The sequence below is a fragment of the Falco peregrinus genome, chromosome 7 (assembly GCF_023634155.1).
Source record: "Falco peregrinus isolate bFalPer1 chromosome 7, bFalPer1.pri, whole genome shotgun sequence".
Lineage (NCBI taxonomy): Eukaryota > Metazoa > Chordata > Aves > Falconiformes > Falconidae > Falco > Falco peregrinus.
The window spans coordinates 91,112,429-91,129,514 of NC_073727.1; the positions used below are offsets into that span (position 1 = coordinate 91,112,429).

Here is a 17,086-nt window from a genome sequence, read left to right on the forward strand (position 1 = left end):
TTTGTGTGGAGTTTTGGGATGTGTGTGTTTGCCTTTTGTGTTGATGTGCCGGCCACTTAAACCCAGCCGGTGACAAAGCAGGCGGCGGGGACAGAATCTCGCCTTCCTCTCACGTTACAGCTGGGGAGACTGGCTACCTCTCGGTGATAAAAACACTGCTTTTATTGTTGGTGTCTTCCCTCTCCTCTTTCCTGCTAGTTTGTTAAATAAATACGAAGGGGTGGGGAGGGGAGTGGGAAAAAAAACCCTAACACAAAAAAAAAAAAAAAAAAGAAAGAAAAAAAGAAAAGGGAAAAAGAAACGCAAACCGTCCCGTAAATTCTTAGAAGTCCAGGTCTGGAGGGAAATCTACGGAGTTACATGGGCAAATACTGGGGCTAGGCTGCTTATACTTTTAATATTTAAACTGGGATTATAGGGGATCTGAAGACGCCTTCCTAACCTTTGCCAATTGCCTATGCAAGGAGAAATCCCGCAAGATGCACAAAGGGGCGAGACGGCTTCCCGTTGCCTCTGACAAGCGACCCGCCGCTGGTGCGGCTGGGGACCGAGCTCCCCCAGGGTCGAGGTGGGGGGCGCGGGGGGGCAGGCGGGGACAGCGGCGGGGCTGGGGTGTGCGCCCCCGCTCCTCCTGCCCGCAGAGCCTCGTCTCGCCCCGCACCGCGGACCAGCCTCAGCGCCCGCAGCCCCTCGGCACAGGGAAGATGCTGTCGGCTCCGACTCCGGCTCCCGTCTCGGCCCCGGCCCCGGTCCCGGTCCCCGTCCTGGCAGGACCGGGGCTGGGGCTGGGGCGGCGCGTGGAGTGCGGGCGCCCCCAAGCGGTCGCCGCCGCCGCCGCCGGGACTCCCCCGGGAAGGGCAGGGGAGCACCCCCCTCCTCGCCGAGGGGTCGCGCTCTCCTCGGGGCTGGGCTCCGGGGCGCCCGGCGGAGGGGTCGCTGGAGGCCGCGGCGCCTCTGTGGGAGGAAGGAAGTCGTGAGCACGCTTGTTGTCCTTCCCCTCGGGTTTTTGGGTGGGCTTTTTTTTTTTTTTTAATATGGTGTGGTTTGGTTTTGGTTTTGTTTTATTTTAAATATACACACAGCAGCAGCAAAATCCCGCGTTAAACGCGCTGCTTCTCCCGCCGTTTGTCTGGGATTAAAAGAGCCCCAGCAGCGCCCCGGTTCACCCGCCAGCCCCGACGGCCGGGAGCGAGGGTGTGCTCCGCCTCCCCGCGGCGGGCGCAGGGCCGGGGACGCGTCCTGTCCCTCCGACTGGCCGCCCCCCTCCCAGCTCCGCCGCCCCTGTCGCGTCACCAGACGAGCCCATGCCACCCCCCGCCGCGCGAGGAGCCCAGCCTGGCGCCCGCAGACCCTCGGCCGCCCCCGCCGCCCGTGCAGAGGACCCCGCGCGCGCCGCCGCCGCTGCCGCCCCGGAGCGGCGGGTCCGACTCCGCGGTCCCAGCCCGCCGCTCCCCCCGTCCCGCTCGGCCAGCGGGGCCGCAGGCGGGGCAGCGGGAGCGGGGCGGGTCCCAGCGGCCCCGCAGGCTGCAGCCCCCACCTCCCCGGGCGCCTCTGCTGGCGCCTTCCACGCACCCGGCTCCCTTCTTCGGGGCGGGGGGGTGCGTGTCTCAGACCCTCCCTCTCACCACACGTCTTCTGCGCCGAAGCCAGATCGTTCCACATGCCAGACCATCACCAAAGGCCTCCAAAGAAACCGACACCCACACCTGAACCCCCTTCCCCTTTAGGTGAAACCCCCACACCCCAGGACCCCCATTTCCTATAATGAACCCCCCATACCCCAGGGAATCGGACATGGCCCTGCTCTCCGGTGGGACCGTGTGGTGCAGGCTGGGTGGCACGCTCGCTTTTCACCCTGTGCCACGGCAGCCCCCCAGTGCCACTACGACACTGTCCCCAAGCCACCTGGCAGCTGCCAAGGCTTCGGCTCCTTATGGGATCCAGACCCCAGCAGGAGCGCTGGCTGGTAAGCCCGTACAGGTTTTTGTCTTGTGTTTATTTTAGTGCTACCGGTTTAGTAACTACTGCTTGCCATGCTGTGTAAGAAGGCGCTGAAAATGTTGAAATATTGTGAATATCAAGAACCCAAGTAACTCAGACATTCTGCTACAGCAGACTTGAGTGCACTGAAAACAGAAGTGACATATCACGATCCCAGAGCCTATTGCTAACTCAACAAGCAAATTCAGCTGAAACAAAACAAAACGCCCAAGAAAGATTACGTTTTAGGAAGAAATAAGCGTTTTGCGCAGAGCTAATCACACTACAGACAGCCATGAGCAGGCATGGGAGAAAATAATGCATTTTTCAGCTGAACACCACTTCTGGACCTGTTCAGGTAACAGAAATAAGATGTCATGCATACGGCTGGGGCTGGAAAGGCAAGCTGTGGCTACCTGGGCCACTATAGACTAAGCCTGTGCCAGCCCTGGCTGTGGAAGCGCCTCTGTTCGCAGCAGGCAGAAAGCCACAACGAAGGTTCAGCCTCTAAAGGGAAAAGCTGGCTTTGTTTCAGGGACCCTTCCTAAACTGGCAGAGAAGTGAGGATTGATTTATTTGCTAATAGGTCTGGGGAGCTGGAGAACATTGACCTTTTGCATACTAATTTTGCTGAACACCCTCAGTGTATAAATCATATCCCAAACTAGACAGTTTTAATTTTGGGTGGAATCTAGGCCCTTAAGTTCAGCAGTTCCTTATTACAATCACGCACATCTGGCCCTTTAAGTTGAGCGAGAAAGAGGATGAAGAGCCCAGCCTGGCCAAGTGCCTTGCGGAGCTGCTAAGGGAGGGAGGGGATTCCAAGGACCTGCGGAAGGGCAGCTGGTGCTGCGACCTCTCCAGCCGACCGTTCAGAAATACAGGCCACCGGCAGCAGGGGCTATCCGTGACACCTATCCGTGGGGGTGGGCTAGCCTCCACTGCCTCTTGCTTCCCACGGGCTCTATCTATCCACAAGACTGAAATCGATCTCCCTCTTCCCTGCCTGGCCCAGCGCTGTGACTCCGCGTTCCTGCCTGTGCACAGCAGGGGCTCAGCCCCCAGCGCGGACCATAAAGCAGTGGCTCTGCCTCAGCTGTGCCTCCAGTTCCCCGTGGCCCCAGCCCAAGGCTTCCCACATCCTGGTGCTGCTCTGCTGCCAGCCTCGGACCTGACGCCTACCAAGGTCACATCAGGTTAGCGGCAGGAGGCGCTCAGACCTACTCGTCCTAAACACACGGCTGCAGGCTGTTAACAGGCAGTGGAAAGCCCTGTTGGTTAGATGGCTCAAACATAACTTGAGATTGGATTCAGTAGCGCCCAGAGACCCTGGGCTAAGGAGGGATGCACTGTGGAGTTTGCTGTGACAGCCGCGAGCGCTATAAAACGTGGCAGCCTCATTGAAATGCCACAACCCCAATCTGCTACCCAGTACAGAAGAGCACTCTCTGTGAATACAGCCCATTTTCTTATTTCTGTTAGTCCTCAACAAGAGGATGTGGCCTCCCTGCCTCCCCTGGATGGATCCTGCTGTTCTGTGCGAGTGGGGCCACAACAGGTACCAACTGCCCAGCAGATGGAAAGATGCTCCTGCTGGAGTTCCCTCACTCTTCCAGATTTAAACTCATCACCTGTAGGAGGAGACTTCTGGCAAAAAGTGTTTTTACAAGGAGACAGGTGCTGTTCTGAGGGAAAAAAGATATGCTAGGGGGCAAGGTAGTACACTTTCTTTCTTGCAGAGAGGAGTGTACGTTTTCATTTAGTCTCCTACAGCACTTCAGGAAAAAAATCCCTTTATTAATAAAACTGCATTCAACAATTTTAGCTACCTCTAACGTACAGATCTGATGTGTTACCACATTGTGGTAACATTGAAATTATGGTATGATACATGCCACAGATCAACTGCACAGACAAAGATGATCCATCTACTGGTGCTTGGCATTAAACTCCTCCAGTCCAGAGCCACAGCTGGTTATGGCAGCTCTAGCTGCCAGGGTTCAGTTCCTGCCAACTGAAATATGTAAAAACTGCCTGAAGACAGTATATCTAGGAAAATGCAAAAATGTGGGTCATCACCCCACCCCCTCGCAACTGACTGTGCCGTCAGGTGACAGCACCTCATCATTAGCTGGAGATGGTTAATCTCAATCTGTGCCTCCTTTCCGAAGATCTGCCACTTTGAACAGAGAAGGCACAGAGGCAAACGCCTCTGTGCCTTTTGGAGAGCAGCAGAACACCCAAGGATCAATACTTTAACTTGAAAGCTGCTGTTATTCTCTGAAAAGACTGAATTATTTAGAAGTATATATATAAAAAAAAATCAGAGCGCCATTGTAGGTGTCTAGGTTGGAACTGGTACCCACCATAATTCACTCTCACAAACCCTCTCTCTTAGTCAATTCGCAGATAATGATTTACTCTTGCATAATGTTTAAGTTCTCTGTGAATCTCATTAGTATGAGCTACAGTAAATACTACCTGATCACACACAGATGGGAAGTGAATTACAAATTTAGTAATTCATCCCCAGGTCAATCGGCAGGCACAGCACTGGCAACGACACAGTCCAGGGCACCCACCTGATGGCTCTGTACATACCCACCACATTCTTCCCCTTCCCCAATCACTTAAAAAAGATGAATATCTTATGCTCAACACCATGTAGTGGTTACAGACCTTAAAGAAAAAACGTCTGCTGGAGGAATGAAAGTTTCTGCAAAGCATCCTATCTGGTCTATCAGTACATTTTATGGAGAAAAATAAATATAAAAATGCTGAAAACATTATGTCATCACCTTCAGCAAACTCTCCATACTATCATCAGACAATTTTGCACATAACCCCTTTGCAATTACTAAACAGAGGTGACTGCAAAAACAGTACAGATTTCTCTAAATAGAGATACTGCACAGTACATTCTTTAAAGTTCATCTCAAAGCGCACTCATTTTACATATTTTTAAAATGCCCAATTAAGCAGTTTAGCACTCTGACATTTTGCTGCAGTCACTGCAAGGGAACAGCTGCTTCCAGCATCATCATCCCGGGAACAGGTGTTCGAAAGCGACAGCAGACACCAGACCCAACCATCTTCAGCAGTATCTTGCAGCAAGAATGAGAATTGCTTACATCAATCACACTTTCTTAGATGTAATACAACTTTTAATTCCCATTCCAGCTTTCATTAGCTTTGAGCCGCTTTTGATAGTTTTTAGCAACTGTTGAAAGGACTAATTTAGACAAGGTGCTCTTGATTCTTCTATGAGAGGCCTCCTGCACTGAACTAACAGGTGCCCGAATTGTTACCTTTACTATAGATACTGGTACTGGAAGAAAGAAACTATGTGGATTGCCGATCACATCTATCACATTCAGCATAGTTTTAAAATATAGACTATTTAATGCCTACCATCTTAAATTTTTTTTATTATTTTTTTTATTTTTGCCTGTGGTGGACTCTGAGCCCTGAGCCTGCAGCCAGTTAACAAGGCCAATTCCAAGCATGATCTAACCTTTCCACAGGGGAACCGCGTGGACTGTATCATGCGGGTCCAGCTACACTCAGAGACCTGTTGGCCTAAAGTTGGAACTGAAATTGTTTGTGCATTTGCACCCAGACAGATGGACATGACCTTGTTACAAAAATGCTCCTGCACTTAATTTTAACTCCTAAAGATACCTGGCGGTTCAAAACTGCCTGGTCACTGCGTCAGGGCATTTGTATTTCTAGCTCTTCAAAACTGCGAGGGAAAGCATAATGTTAAAATCTGTCTGTAATAATGAATTCCTGCATTGTGTATGATGACATTTGACTTTACCAGTGAATAAACGATTGCAGTGCGCATGGTATCAGATCTACAGTGTCCTGTTTACATTCATCCAAGATTGCCAGTTGCATCTTAAAGTAGCAGAGAAATGTTCGCATTGTTGAATGTTCTCACAGAACACCAAACTCCTCCCTCCCTCTGGACATACAACATGTAAAACTATGTGAGTACGGAGAACGTGTAACCGCTTTCACTTCCTCAAATAATAATGCACTCCTGCCAATTAATAAAGCGTATTACAATCTCTCAGGCACCGAAGCCTGGAAATCTGAAATATTTTGAAATCTGGCCTTATCTGCATGGTTTTTAAGCCCTCTGCATGATCAGAAGTGCCACACAGAGGAAGAAAAACCTGACAATTTTCAGTCTTACGCATGAACTTTCAATCCTGTGAAAACAGCACTGTGAAACTGGTATCTGTCAGAATCAGGGCCATCAGAAGGGACATCTGAAACTCTACTTAGCATGTATCAAGTCAGCTGCATTTTGTCCAAGATGCACAGAAGCTGGGTCCAGTCTCTCCTTATGCTACTTGATAATCAGAAGCGCCAGCAGCTGTAAGTTGGTGCTGGAAGGTAGTTTCAGCACATTTGAAACTATACTGGCCTGAGGTAAAGGTGTGATACAAAAGCCAAATGCTTTGGTAAGATGCTGGAGATTAAAAAGTCTTATGAGAGATGCAAGAAAACAACCCAGGGTGTTCTATTTGTTTTAGTAGAGGTGTTGTCTTAAGCAATTAAACAGGATCAGGCAAACCCAACACTTAACCTACCTTGTCTAGAAGAAAACAGGCACTGATCAGACCAACACCAATTTCCGACCCAATAAACAAATTCTTCAGTAATTTATGAAAAAGAAAGACAAAGTCTAGCAAAGCACTTACTCATTTCCTGTTCAATACTTGGGTTGTTCCAGACAAGTCAAGTCCAGCAGATCACCCGTCCCCTTCTGGTTCCCATTTTCAAAGCTGCAGAACTCTAAAATTTTTGCTAAATTTATCGTTGTTATTTAAGTTCCACAACATTTAAACACAACTGTATCACTACCTTTATAATTGAAGGGATTAAGAAATACATTATGCTAACATAATTTGCACTAGAGTAGGAAATTATTCTTGAAAGAAATTCAAGAATTATTTTTTTCCTGGAGGTCTCTCTTTACATTGTAATCACCATATTTTGCTTTCTATTCCGTCTGTCCATATGCATCTGCTGTCTCTTGCTCTGTACTTAGATTACAAGCTGTTTTGGGCAGCAAAGCATCTTTTTTGTGTAAGGCACTTAGTTCTATGTGCTTTCACAGGGCTGCTTATTAAACAATAACACATTTTCCTAAAAAAAAGTTCTCACAAATTTAAACATACAGGGTAGTTTATTTCAAAATGAACAGTGATAAAAATATGACCAAACTGTTCCTCTGAATCCATCATATTTTGTGTTTTAATTCATTGTTTTTTAAAATGAATGCACAGAAGGTCAATGAATGTAGATAAATAATTTATTTTTGTTTTATTTATTCATTATTTTATGTACACTTGGTATTTTGCAACACTGTCAAAGGGAAACAAATTAAGTTCAAAGCAAGATAAATATTATAGGTGGAATATATTTTAACACATTTCTGTCATCTCTGAATTAGCAGACACTGACAATTCAGTGAGGTCATTAATTTCAACTTCTTTATACTGGCAGTAACAGAATAAAACTACAGAACACAGTATTATGACATCTTAAATTATTCAATGTGTCAGAATAAAACAGACTTAATTTACTAAATAGAAGTAATACGTGTGTGAATATGTAACTTTTTAAGAGAAAAAGAAACTATTTTTGAGTTAGCAATATAAGGCATTAGATGATTTTTCCATAATAAATTAAATTGTTTATAAATATTGGGCTAACATCTCTTGTTTTGTGTGTGTTCAAGGAAACCCTTACCTTATACCACAAAAACCTATCAAGTGGCATGAGTCAAAGGTATTCAAACAAGGAGCCGCCAAGTATCCATGCCTGAGCTGTGTCTGCATAGCATAGGCACAAAGACCTTTGGGTTTACACAGAGAGAGAAGATGCAGTAGTCAAATCTGAACAGAAGTGATACGCTAACAATGTACCTTCCATTTACTATTGGTCAAGCAGAATACCAATGGGGGAAAAACCCCATGATTTTGAAACATAATCAAGTACTGTAAGTACAAAAGAAATCAACAAGCCTCAGAGGAGAATATTAAAAACAAATACACAGAAGACGCTAAGGTCTAGCTAGTACTAACACTGCTAGTACACTAAGAGGAGCACAAAACAAAAAAATGGGGTTAATGCTGAATGTGTACAACATTGAATGACAACACAGAGAACAGATCTGGGATCCAAGATTGCACTTACAGACACAGCTCCTGGAATACTGACTATATTTAGGACAGCAGGGGTGCAAAGTAGTGGATGTTAGCTTTATGGGCCCATGCAGCTTAACATCAGGAAAGAGTCCTGAAAAGGCATCCAGGAACGGCCGCCTGTGTCTCTCACTTTTGGTTTTGCCAATTGCTGCCTTTGCCATGCTTCAAACACGCTCTTATGAGCCTTTCTAACCTAAACCTTCCAACGTCTGTTTCTCAAAGGACCTTAGTTAGGACATTTATTGAAGCCAGTTACAACTTGCATGTTCCTGTACGTTCGCAGCCGCATTTTATACTTTATGGCTGGAACCACCATTACTAGGTGAAGATAACCAACCTCTGTTTGGACATCTCTGCAACACAGTACTGAGATGAACCATCTAAAGGTTAAGGAGCCTGGCAACACAGTCAAGAGCAGCCATCCTCATTTATGCTAATATGAATTAAAACATTTGTACAACCAACGTGCTCCCACCTGCTGCTTGTTACTCCTTTGACTGAAGTTAAATACCCTCTTCCTTCTGCTGGCTTTAATACCCAACCTGGGAGGGTAAAAAACCCCCAACTTTAAACACTCAACTAATAGAAAATAAAAGGTTTTCTACTTTTAGCCAAGATATTTTGTAGGAGCAATCAGATACAGTCCAATTAACAGAGCAAAGAAAGTGGTGGTCTTTGAGAGCAAAGAAAGTGGTGGTCTTTGGTGGAAACAAGAGAACCTAGGGCCTAACAGGGAGCACCAAGGGGTAAGTGACGTCTTGCTCTGAATCCACACGTGCCAGGGCAGCACGCGCAGTTCGAGAAGCTAGTTTCCAGTAGAAGTTTTATGTGGTCTACATAGCCCTCAGCTTCTCCAGAGATCAATTCAAGACCTCAATTTAAGACTGATCTTCTGATCTGAATTACCCTATGGAAGAACCTATGTACCCAGAGTGAAGGGACCCTGGGAGACTAGTTTCCTAACTTTAGTACCTACCCAAGATAGTTAAAATTAGATGATACAACTATCCTCCAGCTATAGAAAATGTGCTTAGAGGCAATTATCCCTTTCGTCCTTCTTGACTTGTTATTAAAAAAAGGCATAATTTGCTTCTAGTGCTTACTGGCATAGCATACATAGCAGAGCCATTTACAGACAGTGTCCAGAACTGTTCCCTCTATTGCTGCTCTGCCACCTTTTACAGAAATTAGTCCCTCTAAAAGGTAACCCTGTAGAAGTTTGTTGTAACATTACTCAAACTCCTACCATTCCAGCAGAAAACAGAGCATAGTATTAAATTATAAATACCATGCAAGTATTCTGTTGCTGGTTATTTAAGGGGGGGCAGGGCAGGGAAAGACCTATTATTTTTAAATAAATCCAGATGTTGGCTTCAGGTATTTAAATTTGAGGGCCTGGAGATGCCATTCCTTCTCACCCACACAGAGGAATAAATGTGAGCAGGAAATTTCCCCAGGCAGTTCACGCACCTCACTTGCAGAGATCAGGCCAGCTTCCACACACCCCAGTTACACGCTCTGCCTGGTAAGGAGATGAATGCAGAGTGCCACAAGGCGCTGAAGAGCTGCAGTGGCTTTATGCTCACCAGGAAGATCCAGAATGAGACCATCACATTGATTTGACTAAGATGGCTCAAGGGACAGCTGGTAGTTACAACTTGTCTGTATGCAAAAGTTAAATCAGAAAGCGTCAAGTCCCCCTGCAAATGCACCAATTCCTGGTTATTTTAATTCACTTTCAGTAACTACTCCAATGTAACTCCAAGCACAGACTACCCATTAGTTTCCAAATTACAACCAGAACAGCTGTTTTTAATTTGCCTCTGTTAGTTTCAGAACAGTGTATACATGCAGAAATCTGTGGCACTAAAGAGACTGAGGTCTGAGAGAGCCCATCCCCTGACGGTGAGCAGATGACGGTACTACCCAACAGCTCCTGACAATGGTATAATAGTAAATAAATACAAAAAAGATGGGAATTCACCACAATTATAACAGTAGCTCCCTTACAAGCTCAGACAGTTCAGTGTTTCATAAGCTTTGTTCTCTTTTTCACCTGAATTCAAGTTTTCATGTTTTGATACTAGGAACAGTTAACTGCTATACTCAGTTTCCAATAGAGTAAGCAGAAACAACTAGCATGTAAGCCATGGTAATCCCAATTTATGGTAAGATCTATGTAACTAAATACTAAAAATATGCAAACTAATCTGTTCCTGATGTTTTATAGACAACACAGTTTCTAAGCAGAAACTGCTGTCAGTACCCAACAATAGGGATATTTATCTTAGTCCTTGGTCTTTCAGACTTAGGAGGGATAGTAATACTTCCGTAAATTACTAATGTGTTTGGCACATGCATGTCAAGAACACCACCACCATTTTATTTTAGTAAGGTACATTTAAATTTTCTTACTAACCTAAACCAAGGAAAATGTTACTTCTCTTAAAATAATAAAAAAAGAAAATTAACAATGAGCTTGTGACTGTTCTCAACATCACAAGTTTCTTAGAACAGGTATTATTTCTTTTCCCTCTCCCTACCACCTTCAGCGATCAGTACACTGAAGCAAACGGAACAACCAAAGAGCAAGACTCAGGTCACAGAACATAGAACACACAATAATGGTTGAGGTTGGAAGGGACCTCTGGAGGTCACTGCTCAAGCAGGGCTACCAACCCAGGACCATGTCCAGACAGCTTTTGAGTATCTCCAAGGATGGAGATTCCACAGGCTCTGTTGGAAGACTTGTGCTAGAGCCTGGCCACCCTTACTATAAAACATGTCATCTTGTGTTCAGACAGAGTCTCCTGTTTCAGTTTCTGCCCATTCCCTCTTGTCCTGTCCATGGGCACCACTGAGAAGGATCTGGCTCCCTCTTCTTCATTCCCTGCCTCCATCAGGTATTCCTATACATTGACAACATTTCCCCTGAGCCTCCTCTTTACCATTTTTACCCCAAAACTGCAGGGTTTTGTCTTCCAAAAAGGACCAATTACAAACGCAATTAAGTCTTATATGTGTCTGTGTGTGCACACACAAAATCATTTCAGAGTTTAACAAAAAATGCAGCTGGGCAGTGGTAGGTGAAAAAAATATTTTCGTGTAGTTCATAAAAATGAAACAGACATCAAGAATTACTGTATGAGCACATACACAAAAGGTCACTATGAAGTGCATCTAAATGCTAAATCTTGACTTAAGTATGAGCATGCAAAATTATACGGGAAACTGAATTTCTGGGAAGGTAACAGCTGATTAGAACAATGCAGTTATTTTCCTCATGTCTATAAATAGCTCTGGCCACCCTTTCATGAGTTTCCACATAAATCTGCTTAAGTCCCCTTTGTTCCTTTCTCAACTTTCTTGACATTTGCATTTCTTCAGTATCCAAGGGAAAAGAGAGCGCTTTCCAAGAGCTGATGCTTTTTTATTTGTTTGTTTTTAGAAAAGGGGAACAAAACATGCAAGAGAAAAACGTCGTTCCTCACAAAGGATCCCCTCCAATTTAGGATGTCTCCCCCATTTATCATTCTTAAACAAGAACAAGACAGCAAGAAACTACAGCTACATAACTCAGCGTAACACCGCTTAGTCGATTAGCTAAAAAGGAAAAGCTCACCACTGCCTGCTGTTACTGAGGCTGAAACTTCTTAAAAAGAGCCACCTCTTGCCAAGGCCCTTCTCTGAAGATCATGAAGATTTGTAACACACACAAACTCACGCCTCAGCCCTTCCTAATGTCAGTTATCACCAACTGTCCCATGCCTGGTAATATTTAATAAAGAGCCCTTCTTGGATTTCATTACCAAGTCAGAAACCTAAAAATCATAGAAATCCCCTCAGTGAAGGGCAAATAACTTCATTTGGGAAAAATGCTGACTGTGTCTAACACAGCATGTACAGACACGTTAAACCAGGAATTTCTAGCCTAGTCATTTCAAAAGCCACAACTTACGGAATCATTGCAAAAGAGTAATAAAGAACATCTAAATCAATGTATAAAGTCACCCCCACACTCCATATAATAAAATGCTACATTTTATCTAGTTCTTGTAAATTTAGTAGTCCTGCAAATGTAACATGGGAAACATATCCCGTAAGATGCAATAAGTACACACAATAACCAGGACTAAACATACGCTTTTTGCAAATGCACAGTGGGTAACATTTCTGATGACAGGAGAGCAGTTAAACTAGTCATAGTCTTAATCATAGCAATATGAAAGATTATCAAAATAGCTGTGAAATATTAATTATGTTTGCTTATTAATTTCATGTATTTACAGAACTATACATATAGCCAGTTAGGTACATGAGATGTCAGAACAGGGAAAGGGGATGCATTTCCACATTAAAAAAAAAAAAAAAAAAAAAAGATATTCTACAGGTACTGGCAACAGACTCAGGGGCAGAAGTAGATCCTGGCATTTAAAACACTGACTTTTCAAGTTGTCAGTATCTCTTCTAATTTGCTTCTCTCCGTAAGGATTTTGGAAGATTTTGAGCTTTGGGAATGGATGTTGTTCTGGTCTTGTTTTTTGATATTCCAAGACAGGTAGTACAGTGCTGGATGGAATTAATCTCAGTCTAGTATTCTAAAGCCAAGTATCTAACCTGAGCTAAATCATGGCTTCCACAGCCTTCAGAGATGCTCTCCAGAATATGATACATTCTACTTTCCTTAAGTATCTACCTCAGGAGGAGATTATTAGCTCTCTAGATTCCTCAAACTAGATTTCTAACTTTCGGATAGCTGACATTCTGCTCACTGTGTACCACAATTATGAGAAATCTTGTATCCGGAAAAGCTGGCATGAGAGCTCCAAGGAAAGAATCAGGCAGTAAATACAGGGCTATTTTTTCTTTTTTTTTCTTCCCCTGAAACTTGGAACTCCAAGTACATGGGAATTATAAGGTCCAAACTTCTATGCAAAACTGTTCTTCCTGCTCAGTCATGTAGTTAATCATGTGCATAATTAAAACAACAGAAACCTCATCCATTTCTGTAGAGCTACCTAGCCAGACAGCTCAGAATTATGAATACAAGTACACTATTGAATGAAGCCTTCAAGGGTTGGGAAGATGCTTTCAATGGCAAAATAATCATATTAATTTTTTAAATGACCAAAAGAATGACATATCTAGCTACATGCCATCCCACACCGATTTCATACAGATAGTATTGAAGCTCCCATTCAGTTTAAGAACAGGAGCACTTCAGAGAAAGCTTCTTTTTTTCTGGACACATTAGCAATGTTTTTTTTTAACATCTATTGCCAAAGTGCATCTTTTACAATGCTTCAGAAAGACAGACAAGATTAAAAAAAAGGGAATATCCTTAAAAGCAGAATTTATATAACATGACTGAGGGATGGTCTAGTGTTGCAGATGACCCAATTCCAGGATGATTTAAATTCCTCCAACCGAGGAATTGCCATCATTCATTTTGGATTCAATGAAACTAGAAGTTTCCCTCTATATGACTGCTTCACAAGGAGACAGTCCACAGCAGTTATTGGACTTTGCATTCACACTCTACCATACCCTGTAATACCTTTCACATTTAGACAAACCAAAAGGCACTTCGGCAAAGCAACAGAGGAACTCAAGCACACCTCCCACAGGCTTTTCCTGCTGCATGGGTGGAGAGGAACTCAGTCTCCAGGTACAGTAAAACAAGAGCTGAAAACAGAACTGCTATGAAACATCTTTTGCTCTTACATTCACGTCACAAAGTAATTCCTACATGAAAACCTTTGAGATTTATACATAAAAGTACCTACACACATACAAAAATTTTTCATGTATATACATGTGTGTGTATATAATTTATACATACATATGTATAAATAGATATACACACAAGTATAAAATAACAGAACTAAAAAGACAGCAATCTACTGTTGCTTCTTTGTGATGTATAAGGAAGGTCTAAAAGCATGTTCTCTTTATCCTGGATATTAGAAATGTCAGGTCTGGTCTGTCTTCTCATTGCTGGAAGGCTTCTTGGGTGTACAAAGCCACACCTAAAACAGCTTCTTACCCTCTGACTGAAGGTTAAAGCCTGCAACTATAAATGGAAGTCTTTCACAATTATTTCTCAGGTATTTGAATTATGTGTTAGCAATAGCTAATTTTTAAATAGTCCAAACAAAAAGTAGACTTCAATTTATCTTTCAAGTGACAACAGAGAACTCCTGACAAAACCAAACAGAAGGCACAACATAAGAAAAAAAAACCCCTTTAGTATGGAAAAAAAAGTCAACTTAAACCTCCTTTATACTACCTAAAAAGCAACCGAGAATTAAATCCTTTACACATACATGATTACAAAAGCACTTATTTGATTCACTGATGCTGTAGAAGTAAAACTGCATTATTTACCAAGTTTACCAGTTTGAAGGCACAATGGCTATCACTTCATCCACATCCCATTCTATTTACAGTGAAAACCAAAGATACATCTCTAAGAAAAAAAGGAGATAAACACAGATGCACCCTGAGAAGTGAAATTTCACAACAAAAACATTAGTTTTGAAATACTGTTCTTTGTAAACTCCCATTACCTAAACCTGTGTTCTCCTAATAACTAGAACATTTATATGCAATTACAATGAAAAATATTACTTGTAAATAAATAAAAAAAGTTACAAGTTAAATTCCCAGAAAATCAACCCAAACCTGATTGAAAGAAATGAGGTCTCACAGAATTACACCAAAGCTGACATCAATGTGGTGGGGGAAAACAAAGGTAAATCAATCTATAAAAATCTCCAACAATGTCCAGTTCTCTGATTTAAAAAAAAATATATAAAAAGGAATGGAATGGCATAATCCTGTTGGAAATCCCATAGTGCCATCTGTGTGGAGGAAAATTCAAAAAGCCAACTGTGCATGCCCTTCTTTGGGTTTGGAATTCCCAAAAGATTCTGTAAAATTTAAAAAAATTGAAGAAAAATGTCTTCCTATAAAATTGATAAATGTTTTGTAGCTGATTCATGACATGGTTTACAAAGTATTGGCACCAGCACAGAGTTCAAAGCATTCATACAGGAGTCACAGACATTGTCAAATCTTTAATGATTTGTAGCAGTCCTCTAGTAGCAGTCGGTTATTTACTGTGTAAACTGAAGTATTCTTTGCCAGTGATCTTCAGTGTAATCTTTTATTTCTGCCAGAAAAATATTTTCCTTCTTATTCCAGTAGCTAGTAAGTGCCATCAATACAAGAACAGTGGAACAAATATCAAATGGCAGCATGTATTTCGTGGTCCGTACTCATCAACAATGGCTAAAAAGGTAAAATTCTAAACTCAAACTGTACATAGCAACATACTCTATCAGTGGCACTCAACAAGGAAAAAAAAAAAAAGAAAAACTTCATCCAAGAAAGTGCAAAAGGAAGAAACCTCCAGAATTTGTCCATCAACACAGTTTTCCTTCTCTAGAGGCTAAACAGTGTTAAAGAGAGACAGTGCAATAGTACTTTGAGCGATCGCCTTTTGGAAAAGCAAAAAAGACCCCACAAAACCAGAAAAAATCCAATACTAAGTTTGGTGATTATTAAATCACCAAATCATATTGTCCTTGTTACAAACCCACTATATTTTCATTGCTGTTTTACCGAACAAAGATGTTTGTTTTAACACTTGACAGTAGATTTGATGTCAGTGTAAGGGACAGTCGGTAATTTATTATCCTACATTCTATTTTTTACGGTACTCTGCATGAAAAGCAGATGTATCACAAATCAAGTCTTGACCGTGACAGAAATTTGAAAAGAAAATTGCTCTGGGGTTTTCTACACATTACCAGTTACAACACTAAGTACCTGGCTCAAACTTTATATCCAATACCAAGAAGCAGCTGGCAATTTTCCCTTTCATTTCTGCTCTAAGTTCAGGTGGAAGGTTCTTGCATTTATCTGTTGTGTCACTTAGGCTGGACTTTAAGACATCACTACATCTATCCCAGGTGGAGGAAGGGAGAAAAATGCATCAGGTACTTTTGTCTTCTTCATTTTTTTGGAAATCAATTGTGTCTTCAATCCATTCTTATACAAGTTGAAGAGGTTTTTAAACAACTAATTATAGGTCAGATCATAACATCTTATGCTGCAGGCCAAACTAGTATGCTACAGTATCTGTGTACGTATATACAAATAGAACTGTATACATTTACGTATACACACACAAACATACATGTAAAAAGGAAGCACCCATCTTTTCCTTACTGGTAAATATTGAACTTCTGCTTTCACCTGGATATTAACATAGTTTATTGTGTGTAACACCTTATATAAAGGGACATTTAAGAAGATGTTATTAATTTTCTTCTCATTAAAGCCACATATATGGCTGCTATAACATACAGTGCCACCAATTAACACAGAGTAAAACAATTCTTAGGTACAATATCAACTCTTTAAGAACTCCATCATACATTTAAATGTATTTTACCCATTTGTGTAGATAATGAATATTTTCCACTATTTCACAGTGGATTTATAGTCTTCTTTAAAAGTCAGCACAAATTTACAGGAAACAACTCTGTCAAACAAACTCCACAGCAGCATATGTAGTGAGTCACTGGGTGAAACTCTTTTTTATGAACACATTAGGGAAGTTGGCATTCAGTTCCAGGACAACTCTACTATCAATCTGTGAACAGAAGGACACATCGAGTAAAGAGAGATCTTTACAAGACTCCAGCAATTTTCTTAAAGATGCAGGGCTTACCATCCTCGTCCCTGTTAAAAGAACAACAAAAAAAAAAACAAACCCAAAAGAAATTGTAAAGTTACTGAGAATAGTCTTTTTTGTGTTTTTTTTTTAGCTGCTAATACTATGTCATGAAAAAAATGCTACCATAAAATAATTT

General features: G+C 42.4%; 1 protein-coding gene across 8 annotated transcripts in view; it reads right to left on the minus strand.

The window, feature by feature from the left end:
- Positions 1-7,284: 7,284 nt before the first annotated feature.
- Positions 7,285-17,086, minus strand: part of FBXL4 (F-box and leucine rich repeat protein 4) — a 72,641-nt gene continuing 62,839 nt past the window's right edge. For 7 of the 8 annotated variants that reach the window (XM_055809638.1, XM_055809635.1, XM_055809639.1 and 4 more), the window contains one exon: positions 7,285-16,955. In XM_055809638.1, the coding sequence (XP_055665613.1) occupies positions 16,792-16,955 (164 nt within the window). In that variant the 3' untranslated portion in view covers positions 7,285-16,791. The remainder of the gene's footprint in view (positions 16,956-17,086) is intronic. The other variant, XM_055809641.1, reaches the window with a different exon arrangement.